The sequence below is a fragment of the Vipera ursinii genome, assembly GCF_947247035.1.
Source record: "Vipera ursinii genome assembly, chromosome: 5".
Lineage (NCBI taxonomy): Eukaryota > Metazoa > Chordata > Lepidosauria > Squamata > Viperidae > Vipera > Vipera ursinii.
The window spans coordinates 80,626,457-80,654,452 of record NC_139518.1 but is presented as its reverse complement, the minus strand read 5'-3'; the positions used below and the strand labels follow the sequence as shown (position 1 = coordinate 80,654,452).

The following is a 27,996-nucleotide window of genomic DNA, read 5'->3' as shown; positions in this document are numbered from 1 at the left end:
CCAAGAAACTTCTTACTTCTGAAGCCACTTTAACTTTTTATGGAAATGAACAAGAAGAATACGCTCAAGGTTAAAGTTTTAAAAAAGCATGATGCTATTTTTTATCAAAACAAATAAGATGAAATATTTTTCAGCAATTACAGGTCATTCTGGGATAAAACAGTAAAGCACCAAGTGAATCAAAATTATCTTCTCCATCATGGAACATAGACACAACATAAAGATATTCTAACTACCAGTGGGAAAATAAAGGGAGGCAAACAATCCACATTTTTCAATTGATGGATGCATTGAATTGTTTGCTACTCTATAATGAGATTATTTTTTTTTAAAAAAAGGTCTAAACTAAAATAACTTGAGACATTAAAATGTAGAGAACTGGGAAAATAATTTCTTGGGGAAGATACAAAATGTAGAGGGCCTAAAGCATGTTATATCTGCAGCTCAAACTCTCTCAAACAATTCCCCCCTTTCTCCCTCAATAACAAAAGCCCTCCACCCATCACAAAACTTCAAAGCTACTCACGTATTCTGTCCTCACAATATTTTAAAAATAAAACCCACTTCTAATTCCCATTCCTACTCATATTCATGTTGAAAAATAAATTTTCATTTGGCTTCTGTTACTACTTTGCATCTAGCTTTGCCATCTCTTGCACATAGATGCCAATGCTCTCACTATCAAAAAGCAGGAAGTAAATGTTCTTCAAGGAAGAAGGACTGGAGTCATCAAAATGGGAAGAAATGGCTTTCAGAGTCACCTGGGCTGCAGTCTGTTTTGGAAAACAATTTCTAAACAAAGAGGGAAAGTTTGTAATTAATGCTCAGTAGCGAAACGTTAGTCTTAAATGTTATAACAAGATATAATTGTTATATATTGTAACTAATAAGCTGAACCTTACTTGGGGTACTCACCCTGGGTTTGCACAAATGTTTACAGGGCTCAATGCCAAGTAATGTACAGATTCATCCCTCTAGGTAGATAATTTAAGATCAAGTTTCAGGCCATCCAAATGTAACAGCACTCAAAAAAAAAAGATGCTAGTGTGGAATGACTGGTAAAAAGCAGAGGACATGCTGGGGGAAAATGCTGGCAAATAACCAAGTCAAATACAAGGTGGGAAAACGGAAAGCTGAGTTTCGAACAAGTAGATCAATTACTGGTACATGATAAAGGTAAAGGCTTCCCTTTTCCAGTCATATCTGACTCTAAAGGGTGAGGCTCATCTCCGTTTCTTAGCCAAGGGAGCCAATGTTGTCCAAAGGGAGTTACGTGGTCATGTGGCCAGCATGACTATATGCTGGGGTGCACGGAACGCAGTTACCTTCCCACCAAAGTGGTACCTATTTATTTACTTGTATTTGTGTGCTTTCGAACTGCTAGGTGGATAGGAGATGGGGCAAGTAACAGGAGTTTGCCCCATCGCGAGGCACTTAAGTCTTCAACACGGGCGGACAGTTTTCCAGCTGACAAGCTCAGCATCTTTAACTGCTGAACCACCACTTTGGAAACGCAGATGCAATCAAAATAAGGTGATCCAAGGAATCATGCAGTATAGGAATTTTTCGGTGTATGGAAGACTGGCAAATCTGCCAGCTATTTCCTTAAATAGGTCACAAAATGTTAAGTAGCATTTTAAGGAGTGCCAACAAACGTATGCCGATAGAGGACATCTACAGTTTGCATCATAGTTCTTCCCTGAAAAACCTCTGAAGGTTGTTTTTAAATACCACATACAAGACCATCCTAGACTGAGATATAAAAGGTAAAGGTTCCCCCGCACATGCGTGCTAGTCGTTTCCGACTCTAGGGGCCGGTGCTCATCTCCGTTTCAAAGCCGAAGAGCCAGCGCTTGTCCGAGGACGTCTCCGTGGTCATGTGGCCGGCATGACTAGACGCCAAAGGCGCACGGAACGCTGTTACCTTCCCACCATAGTGGTCCCTATTTTTCTACTTGCATTTTTACGTGCTTTCAAACTGCTAGGTTGGCAGAAGCTGGGACGAGTAACAGGCGCTCACTCTGTTACGCGGCACTCGGGATTCGACCCGCCAAACTGCCGACCATCTGATCGACAAGCTTAGCGTCCTAACCCACTGAGCCACCGCGTCCCTTTAGACTGAGATACAGTATATATATTTTCAATTAGATGTTATAAGAGCAGACGTTACCAGCTTTTTTGTTAAATGTATCACAAAAGGAATGTACTAATTCTGTTAAGACATTTAAATAGTAATTACCTGCCACTGGGAAAAGGTGGGAAAGCCACAGACTTCAGCTTCTTATCTTCAGCAGCAGTTAAACAGTTCTTTATTGTCTCCTCCAGTTGTTCTTCACATTTGTCTGAACCCCATTGTGGGATGTGACAGTGAATGACAAATTTTGCTGCTAGACCAGTGGCCTGGCTGAGAGCAGCTGAAGGGGGGGGAAACGGGTCTATTATCTTAGGCAGAGCTATACAGTTTATATACTACTATATCTGTCTTTCCCATAACCCTCAACTGGGCAACACAGGGCAACAGTGTCTGAACCAAGGTACCTCAAATAGGCTAACTTACAGAATGCATCCAACATCTGGGACACATCTCTCCAACCCTAACCCATGGAAAACTGACAAATTTTTATAAAACCTTTTATGACATTAAAATGATCACAAAACAATTTATGACATAGTAGAAAATGTCATAAAATATTCCCTGTGCTGAGGTTTGCGCTATCCAGTTCAACATGGGCTATTTTCAAAGCAGATCCACCTCTGAAGGTATCCAACTTTTCCAGGGAAGGTAGCACATTAGAAATCCTATCACTGTTGAAGACGTTGAAAAATCTGGTAAGGAAATGGCTGAAAAGATGAAGCAAGAAGGCTCACCTTTTAAGTATCACTACTACTTTTCCAGCAAAGCTTTAAGAGATGGACTCTTTGCCATTCAATACCCCATCCTGCACTGACTTTTTCTCATCAGGAACATTTTTATTTATTTAAAACATTTGAATGCCCCGCCCCCATCTTAAAACCAAACTCCGAGAGGCTCCTAACCAAAGAATAAAACAATATATATAAGCCAGGGGTCCTCAACCTTGGCAACTTTAAGACTTGTGGACTTCAACTCCCAGAATTCCTCGGCTAGCTTTGCTGAGGAATTCTGGGAGTTGAAGTCCACAAGTCTTAACGTTACCAAGGTTGAGGACCCCTGATATAAGCAATAAAATCATAAAGCAATAACCCCCCAACTAACCAGAAAAACCTGGTAATGTACTATAAGCAATTTCCCCCCACAACATTTTCCTCTGGCTCCAACCTTATGGCATCCCAATCATTTGGGGGGTGGGTGGGGGAAGGGAGCTGGCTTTTAAGTACTTCCCAGAAAGTTAAAAGTATAGGAGCTTGCTGGAACTCCATAGGATAAGGGTTAAAATGGAAAAGGCACACTCTCCAGGTCTCTCAAGAAGGCAACATTTAAAGGCAGAGTGGGCCTGCCTTATTCAATCTGCTGAGATGGGCTGACACTCAGGGAGATGTAGTCCTGCAAATAATCTGGTCCTGGCCATGTAGGGATTTAAAGATGATAAACAGCATCTTGAATTGCAGCTGGGAGTCAGTGCAGCCTGTGCAATGGGTGTAATGTGATTTAAGAGCCAATACAGCTTGTGGTGTAATGTAAGTTATTGTACAGGCGGTTGTGCACACTGCTGCATGAAAGATCAACAAGGCAAAGGTTGCTGATTCGGCTTCAATTTCTACTTTTGGCGCTCGCTTTGGAGTTGGGACTCCCATGCAATAGTGAAGAGAATTCTGCAGGTTCAGAATTAGGAGTAAAGGTTGTCACTTCTTGTACTCCCAGGATAGAGGCCCCATATATAAGTCAGGGTGCAGAATTTTTTTTAAGCCTTGCCTTCATGCTTTTCAAAGTGGGAAAGGAGAAACTATAACATAAATTGGCTTAACTGATTTTATCTAGCTATCAAGCAAAATTACTCCATCATTGTTTATATAAGGGCTCTGACCTTTTAGTTCTGCCAGGTGAAGTAGCCTATATGCTAATGTAAGGTTCCCCAACCATTCTGGCTTGTTGGCCCAGTGGGGGGAGGGGAGGGGGAGGAGGGAATAGTTCCTTGCAAATGGCATGCTTGCGTGCAAGAGCTCGCACAGCTCCATTTGTGTGAACTTTGCATGGGAGCACAAGTGGCTGCCACTCGTATGAGTGCACACTGCCTGAGCATGTACACACTGCCTGAGCAACCCGGTTCTGAACAGGCTGCGGTCCAGTAGTGGGCTGCGGTCCAGGGCTTGGGGACCCCTGTGCTAATGGATGGACCATCATTTGTTTTTTTTTATACAGTCATGGCCGAAATTGTTGGCACCCCAGAAATTTTTCCAGAAAATCAAGTATTTCTCACAGAAAAGTATTGCAGGAACACATGTTTTGCTATACACAGGTTTATTCCCTTTGTGTGTATTGGAACGCAACAAAAAAAAGGGAGGAAAAAAAGCAAATTGGACATAATGTCAAACAAAACTCCAAAAATGGGCTGGACAAAATTATTGGCACCCTTAACTTAATATTTGGTTGCACACCCTTTGGAAAAAAATAACTGAAATCAGTCGCTTCCTATAACCATCAATAAGCTTCTTACACCTCTCACCCAGAATTTTGGACCACTCTTCCTTTGCAAACTGCTCCAGGTCTCTCTTATTGGAAGGGCGCCTTTTCCCAACAGCAATTTTAAGATCTCTCCACAGGTGTTCAATGGGATTCAGATCTGGACTCATTGCTGGCCACTTCAGAACTCTCCAGCGCTTTCTTGCCATCCATTTCTGCGTGCTTTTTGACGTATGTTTGGGGTCATTGTCCTGCTGGAAGACCCAAGATCTCGGACGCAAACCCAGCTTTCTGACACTGGGCTCTACAGTGCGATCCAAAATCCTTTGGTAATCCTCAGATTTCATGATGCCTTGCACACATTCAAGGCACCCAGTGCCAGAGGCAGCAAAACAACCCCAAAACATCATTGAACCTCCACCATATTTCACTGTAGGTACTGTGTTCTTTTCTTTGTAGGCCTCATTTTGTTTTCGGTAAACAGTAGAATGATGTGCTTTACCAAAAAGCTCTATCTTGGTCTCATCTGTCCACAAGACGTTTTCCCAGAAGGATTTTGGCTTACTCAAGTACATTTTGGCAAACTGTAATCTTGCTTTTTTATGTCACAGTGTCAGCAGTGGGGTCCTCCTGGGTCTCCTGCCATAGCGTTTCATTTCATTTAAATGTCGATGGATAGTTTGCGCTGACACTGATGCTCCCTGAGCCTGCAGGACAGCTTGCATTCCTTTGGAACTTGTTTGGGGCTGCTTATCCACCATCCGGACTATCCTGCGTTGCAACCTTTCATCAATTTTTCTCTTCCGTCCACGACCAGGGAGATTCACTACAGTGTCATGGGTTGCAAACTTCTTGATAATGTTGCGCACTGTGGACAAAGGCAAATCTAGATCTCTGCAGATGGACTTGTAACCTTGAGATTGTTGATATTTGTCCACAATTTTGGTTCTCAAGTCCTCAGACAGTTCTCTTCTCCTCTTTCTGTTGTCCATGCTTAGCGTGGCACACACAGACACACAATGCAAAGACTAAGTGAAGTTCTCTCCTTTTTATCTGCTTTCAGGTGTGATTTTTATATTGCCCACACCTGTTACTTGCCCCAGGTGAGTTTAAAGGAGCATCACATGCTTGAAATAATCTTATTTATCCACAATTTTGAAAGGGTGCTAATAATTTTGTCCAGCCCATTTTTGGAGTTTTGTTTGACATTATTTTTTATTTTTATTTTTTATTTTAATTCCATTTATATCCCGCCCTTCTCCGAAGACTCAGGGCGGCTTACAAGCTTAGCAGTAGCCTTCATTCTATGTATATGCTTGCTTATTAGGGCTTTCACACACACCCCAAGCGGCATTATTACAAAGTCAGCTTATTGCCCCCAACGATCTGGGTCCTCATTTTACCTACCTCGGAAGGATGGAAGGCTGAGTCAACCTTGAGCCTGGTGGGATGCGAACCCGCACTAATTGCAGGCAGCTGGTGTTATGTCCAATTTGCTTTTTTTCCTACCTTTTTTTGTTGTGTTCCAATACACACAAAGGGAATAAACCTGTGTATAGCAAAACATGTGTTCCTGCAATACTTTTCTGTGAGAAATACTTGATTTTCTGGAAAAATTTCTGGGGTGCCAACAATTTCGGCCATAACTGTATATATGGGAGAGAATGAAACTTTCCTTTTTCTTGCTTAAATGATCAATGACCTTACTGCCACTAACTGAGAACCAAATTGAAACTGAAGATGTTCAAATATCAAGTTTATTTTTATTTTTTTGCGTGTAATCCTTTTTCAGTCCATTTTTATAGATCGTCCAATAAGGATGCTTCTCTCAAATGCTTAAGCATCGTTTATATTAATTTGATTGTCCTAATAAAGGCATTACCCACTTACTTTGTACTGATTTTATCCCACAGGCTGGTATTTTTTTTAAAATGTGACTAAGGTAGATTTTACATAATTAGGAAAGATCTCACCTTCCGTGACTTCCAAAGGTCCCTGTGATTTACGAAGTTCTTTTACCATTTCTAAGAACTCTTTACCACCAGCTTTTTCCAATGCTTTGCCTGAACAAAAAGCAAACAAAGGTAGTTATGTTTTTATTGCAGTTCCGAGCAGGTTATTATATATACCGTATTTTTCAGACCATAAGACGCACCGGACCATAAGACGCACCCAGTTTTTAGAGCAGGAAAACAAGAAAAAAAAATCATTCTCCTTCTCTCTCTCTCTTTCTCTCCCTCCCTCTCCCATTGTCCCTTCCTTCCTTCCTTCCCTCCCTCTTTGTCCTTCCCTCTCTGCATTAGAGCAGTACCCGCGGAGGCAGCCCTGCAGCTCGACTTTCTCTTGCAGAAAGCAAGCTGAAATGGAGTGAGGGAGATTGCCAGAAATGCAAATCGGCCGATCTTGCGCTCCTGCAAACTCCCTCGCTCGGTTTCAGCTTCCCTTGCTACAAGAGAAAGCAAGCTGAAACGAGGCAGATCGCAGCAGCGCGAGATCAGCCGATTCGCATTCCTGGCAATCTCCTCACTCCGTTTCAGCCTGCTTTCTCTTGTAGCAAGGGAAGCTGAAACAGAGCAAGGGAGAGTGCAGGAGCGTGAGATCGGCGTTTCTCAGCACGTGCCGATTCGTGCTCCACTTGCAGAGGTTGGGGCTGGCCATACGGATCACCTTCGGACCATAAGACACACCCTCGTTTCCCCCCCCACTTTTGGGGAAAAAAAGTGCGTCTTATGGTCCGAAAAATATGGTACATGCAGAGATAAAGAGTCCAATTCAGTGGTCAATCATTACTTCGGAATTAATTCTCTCATTACAGTTTTCTTTCATCACTGACAGTCAATAAAATGTTTATCCTCTGTGCCTTATGAATATATAAAAATGATGTTTACCGGTGCTATTGTGTATGGAAAACCAGCACTGAGCAGCATGATCTACTTTAGGACAATGTTGTAAAAAGCCTTAAATGCAGTACAGTTAACTTATTTTATTTCTCCAAACTGGTTATGTTTTTTAAATGCTGAAGAAAATTTAAAACAAGAAAAATACTGCCAACAATAAAGATGAACAAAGGTATATTAAAAGCTTTTATACATGCTAATTTATAAGATTCCAGTGGGACTTAGAAGCATATACCGTATTTTTCGGACCATAAGACGCACTTTTCCCCTCCCAAAAGTAGGTGGAAAAACGAGGTGCGTCTTATGGTCCGAAGGTAAGCGAAAACACTTGTCTCCCGTTCAGTCAACGCAGTCTATCAGCTCCATTGGAGAGATGTGATTGAATGAAGACATGGAATTCTCCGCCCCGCCCCTGTGATTGGTCGGCAGGGGAGGAAATACGGATGTGCCTGCCATGCCTTCTGACTGCCTCCCCCTCCCTGCACGCGCACATTTTTTTTTCTTTTACCTCGCTGCTAAAGAAATAGTTTTTGCTAAACTAAACCCCATAGGCGACTTGCCCCAGCAAAGCCGTGAGGAGTTGTCCCTGCAGGTTTCTCTGCAAAGTTTATTGGAAGTGATTTCCCATTTGCAAGATAATACTGCTAATTGTTTGAAATTGCTTCGGCATCTTAGAAAACCTATTCAGGGAAAAGAAACTACCAGTACCTACCTACCTTTCTTTCTTTCTTTCTCTTTCTTCCTTCCTTCCTCCCTCCTTCCTTCCTTCCTTCTCTCTCTCTCTCTCCCCTCCTTCCTTCCTAGTATACCGGTACTATTTGGTTCAGAATATTTTTTTTCTTGTTTTCCTGCTCTAAAAACTGGGTGCGTCTTATGGTCAGGTACGTCTTATGGTCAGAAAAATACGGTACATAACATATTTTTTAGCTATCTGCAGTACATATAGTACTTTCAAGAACAATTACATTTCCTACTTTTAACTCTGATTAAAAAGTTCAAAAATGAATGGATTCGGTAGTTCCTACAGGAAAAGAATTACGGTTCAGAGGTTTCAAGTATTTGTATTTGCTTCAAAATAATTTTAGACTTACCAACTTCCTCTTTGAGGTCTATTTCACCAGTAGTTGGATGCACAATACCTTCTACTTTCATTGAACCAATATGGCTGATGTCACTTTGTGTCAGAGATAACTGCAAAATGCCAATGCAACAGGAGCAAAAACAAACAAAAACAAACTTAAGTTTGAGGATAATCTCTGTATTAAGATTATGAACTAGTGTAACTAGACTCCAAGAAACTTGTTATAAAAATCTTATTAAAAATCTTGTTCCCAATTGTATGTTCCCAACATGTCATCTACAAATAAGAATGTAACTATCCTTCTTTCATGAACATTTTCACTTTTTTCAATTTATTCATAATTTTATTAGTTATCAAATACTGTATATCCGTCCCAAAACTTGGGGTTGGCAATATCTTTCATTAGTTCTGAACTGTATGAAATGTCTTCCTTCCTCCAAGTAAATTATTTAATTTATATAATTAATTTAATTTCATCTTGTGATTCCTAGGCTCTCCTATGTGCTGGTTGCCTTGTGAAAATTAGCTGTGAACGCAGTAACAAGTTTTATAAACAAGAGCCAATGGTATTTTATCTCCATAATTAAAAAAAAAATCTAATCATCCCACCTAAACTGAGTTGCCTGCCAACTTTTAAAGCCAATATTTGTAAGTAAGTCATCCAACCACAGTCCTGTTACACATATGCACAGCAACAGCTGGGCCTCTTCAGTCTATGCTTCCACTGGATATATAGTGACAGCAATACAACGTAAGTATCCAAATGCAAGTCAAAATAGTATTCTTTGTACACGTTTAGTACTTTATGTCTCGAATGATTATTCTTAATGACCTAATTAGTATGCATGCCCTCAGCATCTGCACAGGAGAAGGGATCATGGACATAGTTAAGAAGCATGCAAACTTTCCTTTTTTGTCTACTGGTAGCTCAGGACAGGAGATATTTGCATTTACTGTATGCATTTATGTCTAAAATTATATTTATTGTAATACAAAGTCATTACCTATTTCTTTCAATTTACATAGATAAAATCAATTTGGAATTTCATCTTGACTAGTTTGTATTTTTCAATGATGAAGTTGTAACACTATACTGTATTCAGAAATATCAAAGTTATGTTGATGTAATTCCTGAATCTTGAAACCCATGTGTATTTTATGAAACACTTTTCCAGGGAGGTACCTTTTTATATAAGGTAAAGGTAAAGGTTCCCCCGCACATGCGTGCTAGTCGTTTCCGACTCTAGGGGCCGGTGCTCATCTCCGTTTCAAAGCCGAAGAGCCAGCGCTTGTCCGAGGACGTCTCCGTGGTCATGTGGCCGGCATGGCTAGACGCCAAAGGTGCATGGAACGCTGTTACCTTCCCACCGTAGTGGTCCCTATTTTTCTACTTGCATTTTTACGTGCTTTCGAACTGCTAGGTTGGCAGAAGCTGGGACGAGTAACAGGCGCTCACTCTGTTATGTGGCACTCGGGATTCGATCCGCCAAACTGCCGACCTTCCGATCGACAAGCTCAGTGTCCTAACCCACTGAGCCACCGCGTCCCTATACCTTTTTATATACAATAGCTAAATAGATACTCTGAAATATTTTCTGTATCTAAGGGTTGCAAGCCCAGAAGACAACATCTGCAACTCCTCCGGGATAATGGTGTCAAGGAGGGGAATGTTGCTGAAAATCACTGTAACAAATCTTTCATTACTCATTCTACCAACTGAAGCAACTAACTAGAGTGCTGATGAATTCAGATGCATTTAACAATTTAAACAATGCATTTCTATATAAAAGATGAAACAGAGAACAAGATGATACCTTTGTACTGCAATTAGAATTCTATTCTATTCTACAAAACTAGTGCCTAAGGGATCTGGAACATGTTTCATTTTATGCAAGCCAAAATGTATTAAAACACATCGCTTCTTAGTGATTACCTGCAAACAATTTCTTGAAATTATTCTTAAAAGGAGTAGGGTAATATAACAAAGATTCCAGAATGATTTTTTTTTTTGCAAGGAGAGACAAACAGCGATGTTTTCACTGGAGAATATTTTTGAAGTACAGAACTTTCTACTCTTAATTTTGTACCTTCTGTCCAGGAACAAGGCTCTTAGAGGAGAGTACAGTAAATCCATCTCCAGGTCCATCATCGGCTGTTGAATTTGATGCTCCTTCTTTTTCATTTTCTTTCTGTTTATTCTATTTATTAAAATAATATACATACTCAAAAACAAGCTAAGAGGAATATTTGGAATCCAACATCTATTTCAAATAGTTCTTTAAAATGTGCATATAAATAATAATATTTGGTAACGTAATTATATAGATTACTTTTTTCCTAGTCGGAGTAGTATAAAACCAGACACATCACTAGAAGCCACAATCACTACGTCTGATTTACTTTGCCTGTGTCATGCTTGCGTGGAGAAGTCAATGATGCTAGGAATGGTTAGTGCAGGGGTAGGCAACCTCGGCTCTTTTATGACTCGTAGACTTCAACTCCCAGAATTCCTGAGCCAGCATAGCTCTGGGAGTTGAAGTCCACGAGTCATAAAAGACCCGAGGTTGCCTACCCCTGGGTTAGTGGAATATGAAGAAGAGGCAACCAAAGAACATGGTGGCTTAATAACACCAAAACTGATACAAAGATGAACATCCAGCAATTGAAAGAAGCTGTGCTTGACAAAGTAGCATGGAGCGCACTTGCCTACAAAGTCGCCAAGAATCGGACACGACTGAATGATTAAAACATTTTTTTTTCTCATGGAAAGAAATGTTTTCTAAATACAGTAAGGGAGGAAAAATTCAGGGCAATTGACATATTTATTTTTAAGGTGGAAAAATTCTAATAAATGAAGTCAGTTTTTTATATTTATATTGGGATGTGATTTTGTAGGATATAGCCTTTTCCCACAAGTGTGCTTAACTGCCAAAGGCAAAATAAAAAAAAATCATTGCTAATACTGTACTTTCTCTAACGTGGCAATTTTTTATTTTGTACATCAGGAACCTTTTCACATAACAGATCGATGTGATCAATGTGACAAAATGATTTTATTTTGCAAGGAACTTAACATCCCACTAATAAAATTATGTTGTGGCTTTTAAGTGGCCACAGCAAAGATAGTGGAGAATATATGAAGCTCAAGACTGAATTGTTGGGTTTTTGTTTAGGTTTTTTTTTTGTACATATGTCTTTACGAGGTTCAGTTAGAACATCAGTGCCGGGGGGAGGAGTGGACTTTGCTGTCTGTTAATAATTAATAAATAATAATAATAATAATAATAATAATAATAATAATAATAATAATAATAATAATAATAATATGTCCTACCAGCATTGATCACGTTACTGTTATTTCTTTGTTGTTGATTTGGTGCTGGTTCTGATTTATCTGGATATTGGTTAATGGCTATGTTATGAGGAAGGATGTATTTAAAGTTAATAAAATAGAACAGAGCTGGAAGGGACCTTGGAGGTCTTCTAGTCCAGCCCCCTGCTCAAGACGGAGAATCTATACCATTTCAGACAAGTGGACTGTCTAGTCTCTTCTTAAAAATCTCCAGTGATGGAGCGCCCACGATTTCTGGAGGCAAGCTGTTCCATTGGTTAATTGTCCTCACGGTCAGAAAGTTTCTCCTTAATTCCAGGTTGCTTCTCTCCTTGATCAGTTTCCAACCATTGTTTCTTCTCCTGCCCTCTGGTGCTTTGGTGAATAATGTGACCCCCCTCTTCTTTGTGGCAGCCCCTCAAATACTGGAACACTGCTATCATGTCTCCCCATTTCTTTTCTTTAGACTAGTCCAGGGGTCGGCAACCTCGGCTCTTTTATGACTCGTGGACTTCAACTCCCAGAATTCCTGAGCCAGCATGGGAGTTGAAGTCCACGAGTCATAAAAGCCGAGGTTGCCGACCCCTGGACTAGTCAAACCCAAGTCTTGCAGCCGTTCTTCGTATGTTTTAGTCCCCAGGCCTTTGACCATCTTAGTTGTCTGCCTAATCCCAATTATTTCCTTGACCTCTAGTTACAGGTAATCCTTGACTTACAACCATTCATCTAACGACCATGTGAAGTTACAACAGCACTGAAAAAAGTAACCTGTGACCATTTTTTAAAATTTGGATCATGTGACCATAGGGATACTGCAATGGTCGTAAATGTGAAAAATGGTAGTAAGTCACTTTTTTTCCAATTCTGTTGTAATTTTGTTCACTAAATGAACTGTTGTAAGTTGAGGACTATCTGTATTAAAAACTTTCGACAGCCTAGATAGGCTGGTCTAAAACAAGCGTAACAATATCAAATTATCCCAGTGTCCCCACAAACACATTAGCTCCAGGCCTGAGGCTGTGTTAAGATTTTTCATATTTTAATTTAGACTACGTAAAAATTAAAAATACTAAGGTATAGCTTTAATGGAAAAGCTGAATTCAACCAACAATCCCAGGAAGCTTGAAACAAAACACTGTACTAAATAGCCTGAATGTTACTTAATTCTTTACAGTATTGGAGTCACTGACCAGAATATATGTATTATTTTCAGATTAAAAACCCTCAGAAAATGATTTGTAACTTAAAATTACAAGATATATAAGTAAGCTTTTAAAATAACATTCAGTAGATAAAATAATTACTGTATTTTCTGGCGTATAAGACTACTTTTTAACCCATGAAAATCTTCTCAAAAGTCAGGGGTCGTCTTATACGCCGGGTGCTGAAAATTTAGGGACAGGGCTGGCTGGAAAACCTGGAGCAGATCTCCCATTTAGTCTGCGCAGGGAAAGCAGGACCAATTGGAGAAGAAGCTGCAGTCTGTGATTTTTTACAGGGTTTATAGGGTTTCCTGCCTTAGCAGGGGGTTGGACTAGATGACCTCCAAGGTCCCCTCCAACTTATTATTATTATTATTATTATTATTATTATTATTATTATTATTATTATTATTATTTAATCCATTTGCACTGTTTTATGTTTACATGTTTGATGACAAACAGCCTTATGTTTATAAGTGACAGTTTTCCTACTAAGCACCTGCATGTCATAAGCATTTGAATTAAAATTACCATATTAAAATCAAATCTGATGTTTTTTAATTTTTATTTAGTGTGCGTTGGAAGAGGGGTAGTCTTATACGGCGAGTATAGCCCAATCCCTATAATTTAACAGGAAATGTAGGGGGTCGTCTTATACGCCCAGTCGTCTTATACGCCGGAAAATACGGTAGAATAAATTTAACAAAAGAGCAAAAGTAAGTTAAACTTCAGTACTAAGCACAGTACATTAAAATTAAAGGGGACCCAGATAAATGTTTTTAAATTCTTTCTGAAGGCCAGCTGGGGTCCTTGCACAGTTCCTGGAGAGGGAATTCCAAATATGAAAGGCTATCACAAACAAAACCCTGTCTTTGGTACTCACCAATCTTATAGTTACTATTCATAGGTCAGATAACAGAGACTTAAATGCTTATCTTAAAGGTTAGGAAGGCTTGTACAAGTGCAAGAACTCCTTCAGTTAATTTACAGCAATGTATGGTCTGACAAGGTAACTTCTGCACTTTAAATTTGGCCTGAATACAAATATGTAACTATAGCATACCTACCATAGACCATAGTATAAGTGTAATGTAATCACAATACCTATAAACATTTTGGCTACTACGCGCTACACCAACTACAGTTTTAAGACTGGTCAGAAGAGCAGACCCACAGATTAAGAGTTTGACTACAGTTGAAAAGCTAATCAAAGATGGTAAAAAGCAGTTGTTTTATAAACCTTCAAAAAGGGTACAGAGTCAAACATGCATCTGCTTAGCTTTCAAGAGCATTTCTTCTTAATACATCTCAATGGTTCGTCTTTCCTGCCATTTGGAATTTAATATTCAGTAACTACCTTATTTCATGGCCTATCTATCTATTTCTATCGTTAGGTCTGTTGAAATAGGTGTGTTAAGAAAACAGCAGCCCTCTTCTGTCTCAATAAGGAAAAAAAGTATTTCTGGCTGCTAGCAACAACTCACAGATAATTGAAAGCAGAATCCAAAGCCAGGCCATACACTGAATCCAGGTGACAGTCAAGGCATCAAAGTGAGTCAGGATCAAAAGGCATGTTCCAGAGTCAGTGCAACCATCGAGGGACAGAGTTTCAGCGAATCAACAGAAATCCAGTTCACAAAGGCCACGGCCTAGTAGACAAGGCTGGCTGCTAAGAACTAAGGCCAGCGCTCCTAGAGCCCATCCATGCTCCAGCTAGCCACCATTAAGATCTTTAGAAGAAACGCCTCTTTGTGAGTAAGCTTCTGGCCCAAGGAACCCTTTAATCCTGAGGTGTGCTGCTCTTTAAGCATAACCTTTACTTATGAAAATCTAAATTGCCTGCGTACAGTGGGCTAATTCATTCAATTCTGGTGGGGAACTCTGGGCTTCAAATTAATCTAAGTCTACATTTAATATCTAGAACTATACCTAGTATATGATTCCTGGACTTCAGTTCAGAATTTTGTGACTCAGAAGCTTGACGTTCAGATATATTTTCTGATGAGAATTTTCCCCCCCAAAAGAAATATGACAAATTGTTACAAACTTGCATGGTTCCATAGAACAGTTTTACTGGATTTAATAATTTTCATAATTGAAGCGATTCATAAGAGGATTTTTCTATTCATATATGGAAATAATTAATCCCAAGTACGTGTTAAAAAGCTCAATATATTAAACCTGGGATCCTAAGCTTACTCCTTGGAAATGAACATTGTAGAAGGCTTTGTACTACATCCAAAGAATCTTTCATTGATGAAAGAGAGATTAGGCTGGAGGCAGGCAACTTCCGTGTCAGACTTATTTGTGTTTTGTGTTTGTTAAGGATGATATTAAAACTTGAGCAGTCTAAGGCATCCATAGGCTCACTTTTATATAGGAGTTCCTAGCACAGACAAAAATTGTATTATATCCTGCAAAACCCCCACCCTCTTTAGACTTTGTAGAGAAAATATTTTTCATTCCTTCATTAGCTGAAGGTGGTTTGTTTTTCTTTTCAAAATTCCAACCATTATCTGGGAGCTGAACAGTTGTAAAAGCTGAAGTTGTTCCTCTGATTTAACCTGCAATGGCTCTTGGGTCAGTTAATAATGAACAATAGTATTTCGGAAGATTCTATGGAGGAATAAAGCTTTTATAACATCTGAAATAAATCTGGTTAAAATAAAATAATTTAATTTAATTTATTGAATTTATATACCGCCCTTTCCCGAAGGACTCAGGGCGGTTTACAGGGTATAATTTTTAAAACATTAATACAAAAATTAAGACCAATTTAAAAAAGATTAAACTAAGTCCCTGCAACATGTAAAACCCCAGTTAAAACCCAATTAAAACTCAGCCTGAGCCGGAAAGCTCAAAGAGCCAGGTCTTCAGGTCTCAGCGGAATGATCGAAGGTCGGGGGCAGTTCTAAGCTCCACAGGCAGCTGGTTCCAGAGGGCAGGCGCACCCACAGAGAAGGCCCTCCCCCTGGGTGTCATCCGCCGGCATTCTTTGACCGGCGGCACCCTGAGAAGACCCTCCCTGTGGGAGCGCACAGGACGAAGGGAGCCTGATGCCGGCAGCAGGTGTTCCCTCAAATATCCTGGACCCAAGCCATGTAGGGCTTTATAGGTCATCACCACAATTTTGGAGTGAGTAAGTTCTAAGAGGTCACCTCTTCCCAAATTATCAAAACTGACTGTTTTGAGTTCTGCTTACCTTTTTAGGTGTCCGAGCTTTGCCAGTCTTCGCTTTTTTCCCACTTTTCTTGGCCCCCAAAGGTTTTCTTCCTCTCTTCTCTGGAGTAGGTGAAAGGATAGTATCAGATTTGCTTTTGGTGCCTCGTTTTTTGGCAAGAAGCTCTGGATGAATTCTGGGTAGAACACCTCCACTCGCTATAGTCACTCCTTTTAATAACTGTTCAAAGAAACAATGTAGAAAGATTGAAAACATCTGCATACAATTTCTTAAATTTAACTAATTTAAAGAAATTTGTTTATGGCATTTATAAGTAACTATATAAAACCTCAACTTGCTATAGTCACTGCTTTTAATAACTGTTGAAAGAAACAATGTAGAAAGATTGAAAACATCTGCATACAATGTCTTAATTTTAACTTATGGCATTTATAAACAACTATACAAAACTGAATAACTAATATACAAATTTGAGTATACTAATTTGAGTAACTACATGTACACTAAGTTTCCATCAGGAAAAGTAAGACTGCATTAGTAAAATAAAAACACAATGACTTGTTTTTATTTATACGGTCACTTTTACAAAATAAAGAATAGTTCCTTTCAAAGAATATCATGGATAAAGGAATTACATCCACAGTAAGACTTCCCCTTTATAACAGGAAAGTACAAGCTAAGTAGGGCTACCATACATGAAATGCAAAAATCCAGACAACTAGACTACAGCAGAGGTATAGAAAAACTCAAGTAGATGGAATATTCCAGTAACTGTAGCCCTGAGAAAAAAATACTAATATCACAGTATTATGATTTGGGACTATTGTACGGAGGAGGAGGAGGAGGAGGAGGAGGAGGAGGAGGAGGAGGAGGTGGAGGAGAAGCAGAAGAAGAAGAAGCAGAAGAAGAAGAAGAAGAAGAAGAAGAAGAAGAAGAAGAAGAAGAAGAAGAAGAAGAAGAAGAAGAAGAAGACACAGTGAAGTAGAGAGTGATGGAAACGATGGAAAACCCAGATACAAAGTAGGAGTTACAGTATAAGAAACATACCCAAGACCCATAAAGGACTCAAAATGTCTATACCTAACGTTCAAAGTTTAGGGAACAAACAGGGTGAACTTGAGGTACTAGTACATGAAGTTAAATATGATATAGTTGCCATTACTGAAATATTGGGATGAAACTCACGAGTGGAACGTACTGATGGAAGGATACAAAATATTCAAAGGAAACAGACCTAACAAAAGTGGAGGTAGAGTTGCATTATATATACAAGATCACTACATCTCTACAGAAATCCACAAAACCAAGGATGAAATCCTCCTAGAATCCACCTGGGTCAATATAAAAGGGGAAAAAAAGAATGACATTGCTATAAGCGTATCCTACAGGCCACCTCAACCAAGGAGAAGAAATAGATGAACTTTTTGCTAAACAAATAACATATGTATGTAGGAAATATACCACAGTAGTAATATGAGACTTTAACTACCCTAATAGCAACTGGGAGACAAACTCTGCAGAGAGCGGGAGATCGAGCAGATTCCTAACCAACCTAGCTGACAACTTTGTCATCCAAAAGATAGAGGAGGGAACTAGAGGAAAAACTGTACTGGATCTAATTCTTACTAATACGGAAGACGTGATAGAGGGAATTGAAGTTGCTTGAACTTTGGGGGATAGTGACCATGTCATATTGAAATTCAATATAATGCAAACACAAGCAATAGAACATGATCCAGCCTGTGTCTTAAACTTTAAAAGAGCTGATTTTAACAAACTCAGAGACAGCCTAACAAAAACTTCATGGATGAAAATCCTAAAGGGGAAAACAATTCAAGAAGCATGGGAAACTCTGAAAAATATAATCATAAAAGCCCAATTCAGCACAATACCACTGAAAAAGAGGAAATCCAAGAAGAAACCAATACGGTTGCAAAAAGTTCTCTCTGATAAACTGAAAGAAAAAAAAGGACAACTGCAAAAAAATGGAAAGAGGGACACATAATTAAGGCAGAATATCAACAGATAGCTCAAATCTGCAAAAATGAAGTCAGGAAAGCCAAGGCTCAGAATTAAAGACTTGCAACAAAAGTCAGGATAATAAAAACTTTCTTTCAACATATAAATAACATGAAAAAGTGAAGGAAACAGTAGGTCCACTTAAGAGAGAAGATGGCAAGGAAGTAACAAGCAGCAGAGAAAGCAGAATGACTTAACTCATTCTTTCCATCGGTCTTCATGCAATAAGAAACTATAGTCCAACCTACCAAAAACATAACTGTAAAAGGCAGACTAGAAATAAAAATTAAAATAAGCAAGAAAATGGTTAGAGAACACCTATCTGATCGTGACGAATATAAATCACCAGGATCTGACGGATTACATCCCAGAGTTCTGAAAGAGCTGGCAGATGTTATCTCAGAACCATTTCACCATATCTTTCAAAAATCTTGGAACACAATTACTTGAGGATTGGAAAAGAGCTGATATGGTTCCCATCTTCAAAAAAAGGGGGGAAAAAACAGACCCAGGAAACTACAGACCAATCAGCCTAGCATCACTACCTGGGAAGATACAGGAAAAGATAATAAAATAACAGATCTGCGAACATCTAGAAATAAATAAAGTTGTAATTAAAAGCCAGCATGGGCTTGTTAACAATGTTGTTGTTGTTGTTAGCTGCGAAGTCGTGTCCGACCCATCGCGACCCCATGGACAATGTTCCTCCAGGCCTTCCTGTCCTCTACCATCTTCTGGAGTCCATTTAAGCTCACGCCTACTGCTTCAGTGACTCCATCCAGCCACCTCATTCTCTGTCGTCCCCTTCTTCTCTTGCCCTCAACCTTTCCCAGCATTAGGCTCTTCTCCAGTGAGTCCTTCCTTCTCATTAGGTGGCCAAAGTATTTGACTTTCAACTTCAGGATCTGGCCTTCTAAAGAGCAGTCAGGGTTGATCTCCTCTAGGACTGACCGGTTTGATCGCCTTGCAGTCCAAGGAACTCGCAGGAGTCTTCTCCAGCACCAGAGTTCAAAGGCTTCAATTCTTTGGCGCTCGGCCTTTCTTATGGTCCAGCTTTCACTGCCATACATTGCAACTGGGAAGACCATAGCCTTGATTATACGCACTTTTGTTGACAGGGTGATGTCTCTGCTTTTTAGTGTGCTGTCTAGATTTGCCATGGCTTTCCTCCCAAGGAGCAAGCGTCTTTTAATTTAACAATAGATCATGCCAAGCCAATCTTATTTTATTCTTTGGCAAAGTGACTAAATCAGTAAACCAGCGAAACGCTGTGGACATAATAGACTTCAGCAAGACATTCAATAAAGTAGATCACAAAAAATGTGGGACAGACAACATCACCACCAGATGGATTTGTAACTGGCTGACAAACCATACTCAATGAGTCGTCCTTAATGGTACTACATCTACATGGAGGGAAGTAAGCAGTAGAGTACCACAAAGTTCCATTCTAGGCCCAGTACTAATCAATATCTTCATTAATGACTTAGATGAGGGAATAGAAGGGGAACTTGTCAAATTTACAGATGACACTAAACTGGTAAGAATAACCAACAAGACAGAAAATAAAATCAGGATTCAAAACTATCTTGACAGATTTGAGCAATGGGCCCTATTCAACAACATGACATTTAATACGGAGAAAAGCAATGTTTTACACTTGGGCAGGAAAAACCAAAGGTACAAGTACAAATTAGGTGAAACCTAGCTCAAAAATAGTAACTGTGAGAGGGACCTTGGAGTCCTAGTGGATGATCACTTAAATAGGAGCAAGCAGCGTGTGGCAGCAGCCAAAAAAGCTAATATAATCCTTGGTTTATAAATAGAGGCATAGAATCGAAATCATGTCAAATATTAATATCCTTTTATAAAGGCTTAGTAAGACCACACCTGGAATACTGCATCCAGTTTTAGTCACCACATTACAAAAAAGATGACGAGACTTTGGAAAAAGGGCAAAGAAAAGCAACTAAGATGATTAAAGACCTGGAGACTAAAACATATGAAGAATAGTTGCAGGATTTGGGTTTGGCTAGTCTAGAGAAAAGAAGGACTAGGGTGACATGATAGCAGTATTTGGTATTTGAGAGGTTGTCACAAAGATGAAGGGGCCAAGTTATTTACCAAAGCACCTGTAGGTAGGACAAGAAACAACGGATGGAAACTAATGGAGAAAAGCAACCTGGAACTAAGGAGAAACTTCCTAATAGCGAGGACAATTAACCAGTGGAACAGGTTACCATCAGAAGTTGTGGGTGCTTCATCATTGAAGGCTTTTAAGAAGAGACTGGACAATCACTTGTCTGAAATAGCAGTGTCTCCTGCTTGAGCAGAGGGTTGGACTAGAACAGGGGTCTTCAAACTTGGCCCGTTTATGACTTGTGGACTTCAACTTCCAGAATTCCTCAGCCAGCCATGCTGGCTGAGGAATTCTGGGAGTTGAAGTCCACAAGTCATAAAAGGGCCAAGTTTGAAGACCCTTGGACTAGAAGATCTCTATTCTGATTGATTGATTGATATTATCTGGTCATTGAGGATATGTAAATAGGGAATAAGGTACAATTTGGCAGCCTTGCAGCATGGCTTGGTTGGTACTGGATGCAACTCAAAATTACTTTAAGGGGAAATCAAAAGGCCATGCAAACAGAACGCTCCTGATGACAAAAGTCAAGTACTTCAAGACAAATAACCTAACAATAACAAAATACATACACACTATATAACAAAGAACAGGGAGACAATCACTATAGACACTACGGCCATTAGGAATTTTATTACCAGATTTTAAAAATATAAATAATACTAGACTCGAGTACTTCTCACTGTATGTAGGATTGATCTGTCCTTACCACTAAGGAGCTGCATTTTCCCCTTTCTCACATACTTAGAATTAAGAAACAAGATAAACAGGCATTTCCTTCAACAGCACTTGGTTCCACTTGGTAACAAACTGAAACCAGGGCATCTGGAGGAATTTTCCCAGTGAGAGAAAAATTATATGACTATATAATTGACTAAAGATCATTGGTTTATAATTTCTGGTACATCTGGTAAATAAGGGGAAGCAGGAATAGGACAAATAGCTATGGAGGAAGTAAATCCTACTGCAACGCTCTCTACATGGGGCTGCCCTTGAGGACCACTCGGAGGCTTCAGCTGGTGCAGAATGCGGCCGCGCGAGTTGTGATGGGGGTCTCCCGATACTCCCATGTAACACCTCTACTCCGCGAGCTGCATTGGCTTCTGGTTGCCCTCCGGGTGAAATTCAAGGTGCTGGTGATGACCTATAAAGCCCTACATGGCTTGGGTCCGGGATATCTGAGGGAACACCTGCTGCCGGCATCAAGTTCCCTTCGTCCAGTGCGCTCCCACAGGGAGGGTCTTCTCAGGGTGCCACCGGTAAGAGATTGCCGGCGGACGATACCCAGGGATAGGGCCTTCTCAGTGGGGGCGCCTGCCCTTTGGAACCAGCTGCCAGTGGAGCTGAGGACTGCCCCCGACCTCCGTTCATTCCGCCGGGACCTGAAGACCTGGCTCTTCGAGCTCTCTGGCCCAGGCTGAGGATTAATTTATTTTAATTGGGGTTTTACTTATACAGGGATAAATTTAATCTTTTTTAAACTTGGCTTTTTAACTTTTGTATTTTTGGTTTTTAATTACCCTGTAAACCGCCCTGAGTCCTCCGGGAAAGGGCGGTATATAAATGTAATAAAATAAATAAAAATAAAATAAATAAATCCGAGGAACTTCATGGGTAGATTTTAAGTGTGGACAGTATCTTTTTATCCAAACCTAAAATCTTCTCTTCCTTCCGTGCACATTTTATTTGTTCCATACATTAAGTATAAAAACCATAAATTCAGTTTCATAGTCCTCTATACCAGGGGTCCCGAACCTCCGATCCATGGACCAGTACCAGTCCACGGCATGCCAGCAACTGGTCCGCACAAACAAGCAAAGGCCCCATCCGTGGGATGCAGGCAGCACACAAAACCATGTACCCTCTGGTCCGCGGAAAACCCTCTCTCCACGGAACCGGTCCGTGGTGCCCAAAAGGTTGGGGACCTCTGCTCTATACAATATTCCAAAAGCAAAACAAAACCCAAATTACATGCCACCATCAGAATACATTGCAGAATTGTGATGTCACACTGGCTTAATTCTTGAGGATTACTTTATAGAGATGCTTTATAGCACGGGTGTCAAACTCATCACATCATGTGACGTGACGTATCGTGACTTTTTTGCATTGCCAGAGCTGAGGTGGACACAGCCTCCTTATGATGCAACCGGTCCACACAGGCTGGCAGTTTGACACAGCCTGATAAAAGTTACAAATGTTTCAAATACTTTCAGAAATAGAAAATAATAGGATAGAAGCTGGTTGAGTCATAAAGCACCTTGCTTGATGAATCCAGGAGACAAAAAATGGTGGCTTAAATGTGTAAAAATTCTATATTTTAGGGACTGAGGGAGTTCAACCTTTCACATAGTGGCACTGAATTAAACTTGGTGGGACTAAATTAACTATTCTTAACCATCAGCCACAGTGGCTCACAAAGCTTAGGAGATAACACAATAAGATATCCTTTACAAATAATCCGAAAGGCCTACCTGATTTAACTCTTCATCATTAGCAACTGCCAGAAGGATGTGCCTTGGTGCAATTCTTCCCTTTTTGTTGTCTCTTGCAGCATTTCCAGCTAATTCCAATATTTCTGCTATAAGTAGAAAGTAACATCAGTTACAAGTATATTGCAGTATTCCTGCACTAAAATGTATATGTGTACAGTATGACACGTATGTATATAATTGTTCCATAATATTATCAATTTCTTGATTGACAAAGATACATTAAAAGTCCCCAAATTTAATCAGGAGTATCATAGAACTATTATCTAATATACTCTTTTCGTAAAGGTTTGGCATATCTTTTTAGAAAATTTGATTTAGGGTTTTGGGGAAAATTGTAATACAATTTCTCAAAAGTATAATCAAATTCAAGATGCCACCTTCATACAAAAATACAAACATCCAAATGTTGATCTTTTACCATTAACAACTTTGAATGAAATTTGCTATTTTAAAATTAAGTGTTACAAGCAGTTCTATTAAAATTAGAACTGCTCAACATTTTCATTGAATCGTTGAAGGCCAGTAGAAAGACATAAATCTTTATCTACCTGAAGCAGTTGGTTTTACTACTATGCCTTTGGAATGGATGAAATAGTTGCTCTGCTCTGAAAGCTTGCTTGATCACATCAAATTCTTCCCAAGAACTTAGGATGTCATAATGTATTGGAATATTATATGTGCAGATCCAAGCAACATGGCCTTTTGTAACTGACAGATGGAAATATACAGATTTTCTAAGTGCTGCCCAAGAATTTTTGGTATGGCACAGTAAACCGATAACCATTGGAGCCAATTTATGTCTTAATATTTCAACTTCAATTTTCAGATATTGATAATTTGTGATCTTCTCCAATTCTTTCTCTTCTACTGTCCCAATATTGCCATATCAATTATTTGCAGTTAAATTTGGTATTATCAGTTTGTATTCAAAAGCCATCATCATTTGAATTGCCACCCCCCATCTCCAGTGGATTTTGGGTAGTACACAAAACTAAAGAAGATATAAAACAACTAAAAATATGCTTGTGTGCAAAAGGCAAAATAGAGTTGCTCTGTTCAAGTTTGTCAACTTGTATGAAATTTGCTGTTGTTGCCTAAATGCAAGTTCTTGTGTGCACAAAACATGTTACAAAACGGATAAATCATACTCAAAGGTATTCATACTATTCACATTGTTTTGTTAAAAGGCCAGAATTCAATAACATTTACATTGCAATTAATTTAATGACTCTTCCTCAGTTGTACAGCCTAATTTCCCAAGATGCCACTCAAGGATCTGGTTTAGCATACTCATCATTGTAATGGAAATATGCACTTACCTGCCAGATATTCTATGACAGCTGCCATGTATACAGGAGCACCCACTCCTATTCGATACTTGTACGTTCCTTTCTTCAAGTACCGCATCATTCTCCCCACTGGAAAAATAACACCTGCTCTGCTGGAGCGTGATATTTTGCTCATTTTTTTCTTTCCACCTCTGGCTGACATGTTGCTGGTTGTTTTTCAGGCTTCTAGTAGATAACTGATTTTTGTTTGCTCTAATAAAAAACTTACAAATGAAAGATGAAAACAGGGATGCATAAGTATGTAATGATATGCATTCTGCACACAAAATAATTTAATGATCAAAATTGTAAGTTTCATGCAAAAGGCAGGTAACAGATTTTGAGGTGATATATAGTATATGATGTGGTATTGATTGCTCTAATCGCATTATAGTATGAAGAATCTCACAGTGCAAGAGTATTTCAGCAGCCAGTTTTCTGGACACAGTAGTCATATTTATTTATTCAATTATTTCAAATGTTCACTTCTCAGTGATCCTTATATGCCCAAAATGGACCAACCTGTGTACATCAGAGATATATCAACACTTTGGGGAGATTGTAAGATTTGTAGAACTACAATTCACCTTCTCCCAAAAACTTTATATAATCCGATGATGCATTGAGTAGTTAGCAAATGATTTTAACTTGATAAAAATGCTGAAGGTATGTGAGGGGGGAGGGACTGAACAGGTAGTCCAAATATAAAATAGGAATTCTGTATCTTAAAAGCTGCATGCAAATAAACATTTAGAAGATACAGCTTTAGCATAAAGGGTCAATAAAACTAAACCTCATGAAACTGTCTTAACTATATCTACTTTGTCAGCAAAAACAGCTGGAGTAGTGGTAAGAAAGTCATTCAATTATTTGAAAAGATTTATTTTTTAATTTCTAGCTTGTATATATTTGAAACATCATAAAAAGCCTTAACCAGCTGCATGGCCCTCTAGTATATCATCCAAATCTGTGAATGTCAGTTGGGGGGGGGGGTAAAGAAGAGTTTTCTTTCTTTCTTTTTCTTTCTTTTCTTTCTAATTTTTAACAACCCATCTCACAAAATATGACTCTAGTAGTATTCTGTCTCAAAATATAAAACTAGCACTCTATTTTAGTCACAGACATTATCCTGCAAACATAGGACTATCCTAGCTCATTTCTTATTTTTGTTACACCAGCACAACTAGTCAGATATATGCATATATATTTAAAGTAGGAAAATACCAGAATACTGAAAGCAGATAAAGTATGAACAATAGTTGAATTTCTAAGTGTAATAAGCTTTGAAACAAGCAACCTAATTCATATTATTTACATGTTAAATCCTGTGGAAGATATTACCCTCTACACACATAGTGAACCTTGCGGGCAGACTGCAGTTGGCCCTATCAGCCCCAACAATTTGCAAAAGGCCATGCATTTAGTGGAAGATATGCTCATCCAGCCAAGCAAAGGGACTCATTTTGTTGTTGATAAGCATGTTGGTTTTCTGTATACCTGGAACGGTTTTTTAAATAGCCAGGAATCTCATGGTGGCCACACCAAAAGCAGTTAGATGGTTAGTTTCCTTAGATATCGAATTATAACTTCTATCACATTGCAATCCTATGATTCCATATTATTAAATTTTTCCCTCCTATATTTGGATTGTCCACATCTTTATACGTGTGTGTGTATACACTAAATAAACTAAATTTATTTATCAATGATTGCATGACCTCTGTAGATGCCATACGCTAAAATAAATAAAATAAGCCAGGAGGAAGCACTGCAGCTTGAGGCTTTTGTCTTCCCCCGAGAAAATTTTAGCCAGGTATTAAAAGGAACCTTCTCACGTATTACAGCATTTTTTATTTATTGACTTATATTTATTAACATATATATACAAAAATATACATATATATATGCGTGTATATATATATATATATATATATATATATATATATATATATATATATATATATATATATATATAGTGTGTGTGTGTGTATGTATATATATATGTATATATATGTTAAATGCTTGTTAACCATTTAAATTACCTTCCTAGGCCCCAAACATGGGACAAATCTTTATTTCCTGTTTCAGCCAAACCGAAGGCCATCGACAGGCAGTAGTCACAACAGTGACAGCTCATATTTGTGTAAATATACATGTATACATATATATATATATATACATATATATATACACACATACATATATATACATACATATACACACACACACATATATATATAAATAATATAATATATATGTATATATATATGTATATATATATATATGTATATATGTATGTGTGTATATATGTATATATATGTGTGTGTGCGTATATATATATATATATATATATATATATATATATATATATATATATATGCACACACACACACACACACACCGCACTTGATTTTAAGTATTTAGATTTTGCCTGACCATAAGGAAGGCCCTCCAAGGAGGTTATAATCTGAAGAAACAACGCCCCATTTTGTTTCTTCAGATGGGGGTGGGGTGGGAGAAGGACTCATAAAGGTGGGAGGCACAGAGGTCCTAAGTCGCATTTCCCCCTCCCGAGACCTTGCATTGTCCTGACTCCGAACGCGACGCCAGAGAAGCTGCCCAATAAAGGAAGCGCGAACCCCGCCTCCCTCCCGTGGTTGGCGGGGGGGCTTGCGGTGAGCGAAGGAAGAGGCGCGCGCGCTCCCCGGGAGGACGGTTGAAAAACGCGCGCTGACAGTTTTGGGAAGAGAGGTGGGGGGAGGGAGGGAAGGAGCGGGGTTCGGCAGCCAGGGGAACCCAGCGCCGGAGGCGCGAGACGGCGGTGTGCGCGCGCGCGCGCGGGCGGGCGCGCAAGAGCGCGCGAAGGACGGTGGGAAATAAAAGATCGTTTCTTTCCCGCGCGATTGCCGCTGCCCACCCCCACCCCCTTTTTCCTCTCCCTTTCAGCCGCTCGGGCGGGCGAAGGGGGGGGGGAAGGAAAGGAAAGCAGGCGAGGCGGGCTTCCCCCTTATCGCCTGAAGCGCGGGCAGAGCGAGCGCTTCAGGGTGGCTCCTGCGCCGTTAACCGGCTCTTCCCCGAAAGAGTATCCCGGAAAGGGAAGCGTCTGGGAAGTGACCTCTTCTCACCCCGCTCTCCCTACGGAGGCAGGCACGGTGTGGGGAGAACGGGCGAGAAGAGGTCCGCGCGGCGAACGTTGGGGGGGGGGCGGCAGAAGGGCCGCCGGGTCGCCTTTCTCCCGCCTTCACCCCCCCCCCCTGGTCTCCTCGCGCCCGACGCGGCATCCCACTCCCCGCTCGGTGATTTCCTCCCGCCCGTTCAATGACCCGGCTGCCCGCCCGCCTCTTCCCCCTTCACTCCTCTCCCGAGCCGGACTGCCATGCTACGGAGGATGGGCGGGGGAGGCTCGGTCCCCTTACCCGGTCCCCCTCCGCCGTTTCGGAGCCGGTGAGGGGAGTGACGGCGAAAGGCCTCCGCCGCCGCCGCTACGCATCAGCCGCGTCCGCTGCTGGCGGGGTTTTCTTCGGTCCTCGCCGCCCCCCGCCCCGCCCCTCAGATCACCTGCCCGGCGGCGACCGCCGCCTCCTCCTCCGCTTGCCGCTTCGGTCCTGCGGCGCCGCCTCGCGCTGCCTGCTCCCCTTTCGCCGCCTGTATTGTATGGTTTCAATGGCGGCAGCTCTGGAGGCCGGTGGTAGGAAGCGGTGGCGAGCGGGGCGGGGGGGGAT

General features: G+C 40.2%; 1 protein-coding gene across 3 annotated transcripts; it reads right to left on the bottom strand.

Annotated features, from left to right (window-relative positions):
- Positions 1-70: 70 nt before the first annotated feature.
- MACROH2A2 (macroH2A.2 histone) lies at positions 71-27,996 on the bottom strand. Of its 3 annotated transcripts, none has more exons than XM_083364823.1 (9): positions 27,833-27,996; positions 24,266-24,498; positions 22,926-23,032; positions 16,314-16,511; positions 10,666-10,776; positions 8,589-8,688; positions 6,574-6,663; positions 2,240-2,414; positions 71-792 (listed from the first exon to the last, which is right to left on the bottom strand). In XM_083364823.1, the coding sequence occupies exons 2-9, from the start codon at positions 24,435-24,437 to the stop codon at positions 627-629; spliced, it is 1,119 nt and encodes a 372-aa protein (XP_083220949.1). In that variant the 5' UTR covers positions 24,438-24,498; positions 27,833-27,996; the 3' UTR covers positions 71-626. The 3 variants fall into 3 exon arrangements, with proteins under 3 accessions (XP_083220949.1, XP_083220951.1, XP_083220950.1); XM_083364825.1 differs by lacking the exon at positions 27,833-27,996 and adding an exon at positions 27,691-27,708; XM_083364824.1 differs by lacking the exon at positions 27,833-27,996 and adding an exon at positions 25,625-26,087.

Coding starts and splice junctions, on each gene's coding strand:
- MACROH2A2 (XM_083364823.1), bottom strand. CDS start 24,437: ATGTCAGCCAGAGGTGGAAAGAAAAAAATGAGCAAAATATCACGCTCC. Junction 2,415..6,573: donor ACCTTTGGAAGTCACGGAAG/GTGAGATCTTTC, acceptor CCCCCCCTTCAG/CTGCTCTCAGCCAGGCCACT. Junction 793..2,239: donor CCACCTTTTCCCAGTGGCAG/GTAATTACTATT, acceptor CTCTTTGTTTAG/AAATTGTTTTCCAAAACAGA.